The sequence below is a fragment of the Orycteropus afer genome, unplaced genomic scaffold (genome assembly GCF_000298275.1).
Source record: "Orycteropus afer afer isolate SDZICR_OR568_19922 unplaced genomic scaffold, OryAfe1.0 scaffold00253, whole genome shotgun sequence".
Classification (NCBI taxonomy): domain Eukaryota; kingdom Metazoa; phylum Chordata; class Mammalia; order Tubulidentata; family Orycteropodidae; genus Orycteropus; species Orycteropus afer.
In genome coordinates this window covers 2,252,632-2,254,841 of record NW_006921840.1, presented here as the reverse complement: position 1 = coordinate 2,254,841, position 2,210 = coordinate 2,252,632, and the positions used below count along the sequence as shown (strand labels likewise).

The 2,210-nt window shown below is 45.3% G+C and overlaps 1 protein-coding gene across 1 annotated transcript in view; it reads right to left on the bottom strand.

Annotated features, from left to right (window-relative positions):
- The window catches only part of OCRL (OCRL inositol polyphosphate-5-phosphatase), a 66,814-nt gene that overhangs the window by 64,308 nt on the left and 296 nt on the right, over positions 1 to 2,210 (bottom strand). The window contains exon 2 of the mRNA XM_007949751.1: positions 2,101 to 2,178. Within this exon, the coding sequence (XP_007947942.1) occupies positions 2,101 to 2,178 (78 nt within the window). The remainder of the gene's footprint in view (positions 1 to 2,100; positions 2,179 to 2,210) is intronic.

Sequence of the window (2,210 nt, the reverse complement as noted above, 5' to 3'; positions counted from 1 at the left end):
GAGCAAAGAAAAAGGAAGAAAATCAAAGACACATAGAAAGGATTAGTCCAAGGCACTAGGGGACCATGCGAACCTCAGCCTCTATGACCCTGAGATCAGAACTAGGTGGTACCCAGCTACCAATGCCAACCACTTGGAAAGGGATCAAATTTGGAAATCCTGGATAGAGTAGGAAAAAAAAGTAAAATCAAATTCAAAATCATAAAAAAGACCAGGCTTACTGGTCTGATAGAGACTGCTAAAACCCCTGAGACTATGGCCCCTAGTCACGCTTCAGGCTTGGAATGGAACTCATTCCCACAGCTTCCAGCCAAACAACAGACAAGCCCCCAAAATGAACAATTATACCAGGTAGGCACACTCCTTAGAACAATCAACCACAGGAGATCACAAGGGCAGCATCTGCACAGGGAGATAGCTCAGAGGGCAGGAACGCATAGGAAAGAAGGACACATGGACAAGGTAACCACAGGGAAGACGTGGGAAGAGAGCTGTTACATTATGGGGATTGCAATCAGTTTCATGAAACAAAATGTGTATGAACTGTTGTATGGAAAATGAATTTGCTCTGTAAACTTTTACTCAAATCACACACACAAAAAAGGTGGCAGACTGAGACTTCAACACAGGTGTGTGGATTCTAAATCCATTGTTCTCTCCACCTCATCCTTAGCCTTTCAAAGAGGCAGTGTTCCAGGTTTCTATTCACTTTTCTCTTGCATTGGCTTTTATTACACTGGTCTTCCAGGATCTGAGGAAACTGGGAAAATAACATGAATTTCCCACATCAACAGAACTGACCAAGCAGAACCTAAGGAAGAGCTATTCACAGAACCAAATGATGTTGTTAAAAGTGGTCCCAACAGTCTCAGAAGAGGGCAGGCTAGGTCTGCGTAAGTTAGACAAGCCAGATAGAGTCTGGAGAATATGAAACAGTCAGCTGAGAGAAATTGTTTTTAGGCAGAACCAAATATTGGAAGATGGCAGGATTTAAGGGGTCAACACTTAAACTCAGAAGAAGTCTGAAGCCAAGAAACCAGTGGACACCCAAGGGACGTGACTTGGGCACACAAGGATAGGGGCCTATGATATGTCATGGTCACTATGGATATTTTTGAGATAAGGTATCAATGGCAAGGGAGTGAGTGAGATTAGCAGTTATAGTGATAGCTTATCAAAATAATCTTTTGATCAATCCCTCAACAGTATTTACGTAGCTCCTATGGGCAAAGTGGAAGGTGACACACACTGATAAAATGTCAAATGACATTTACACTTGCACAGATTTCACTACCTTTTCTCACACAGTCAAATCAAAGTGTGAGGCCTCAACTGTACCGTAACTGAATTAACGACTATGCATGCCTTAGAGCAAGTTGAAATCTTTGAATTTTGTGGAATGGGGACTGGGGACACTAGAGGAACCAGTTGAATGGAGTTAAGAGAAGGCAGGTCTGTAACTTTTACTATGACGCATTTCTATAGAATTTTCAGTTTTTGCAAAAACACTTTCTCATTTACTATTCCCCCAGTTATAACTCCAAAGGCAATAAGGTAAGGCAGTTCATGTATTTATTTAACTGATGAGAAAACTAAGCAAGCTTTATTGACTTGGCCAAGGTTATATGTTGTTGTTGTTATTATGTGCCATCGAGTCGCCCCCGACTCATAGCGACCCCTCCTTGGGTTTCCGAGGCAGTATCACTATAGAAGTAGATTGCTCAACCTTCCTTCCGAGGAGTAGCTAGTGGGTTTGAACCGCCAGCCTTCTGGTAAGCAGTCAAGTGCCTTAGGCACTACGCTACCAGAGCTCCTCCAAGGTTATATAACACATGTCAATTGCAGGGGCAGGCTCCTAAGAACCCAGGCTTCCTGCTTCCCTGCTGGTTGAGTCTCCCCATTGAGCAACACTGCCTCGGGCAAGCCGGTGGCATTAAAATTCAGGGCAGTCTCGTTGTTACTGAGCACTGGCGCTTCACACCTGGACCTGAACCTGTTGTCCGCGTGGCCTTGGTGGGAGAAGGATGGCTGTGAGGTCGCGCATTGGGGCTGGGGTTAATGGCAGACTCCCCTCCTCTGTGGGATCAGGTGGTTACTTACTCATACTGCCCGTTCCTCTGGGCCAGGGTGAGGGAGCAGGGCTCCCGGAGGGGCCCCTTCATCTCCACACCCTCAACAGTATGTGGGCATTGGTTAAGGGTCTCCTCTGG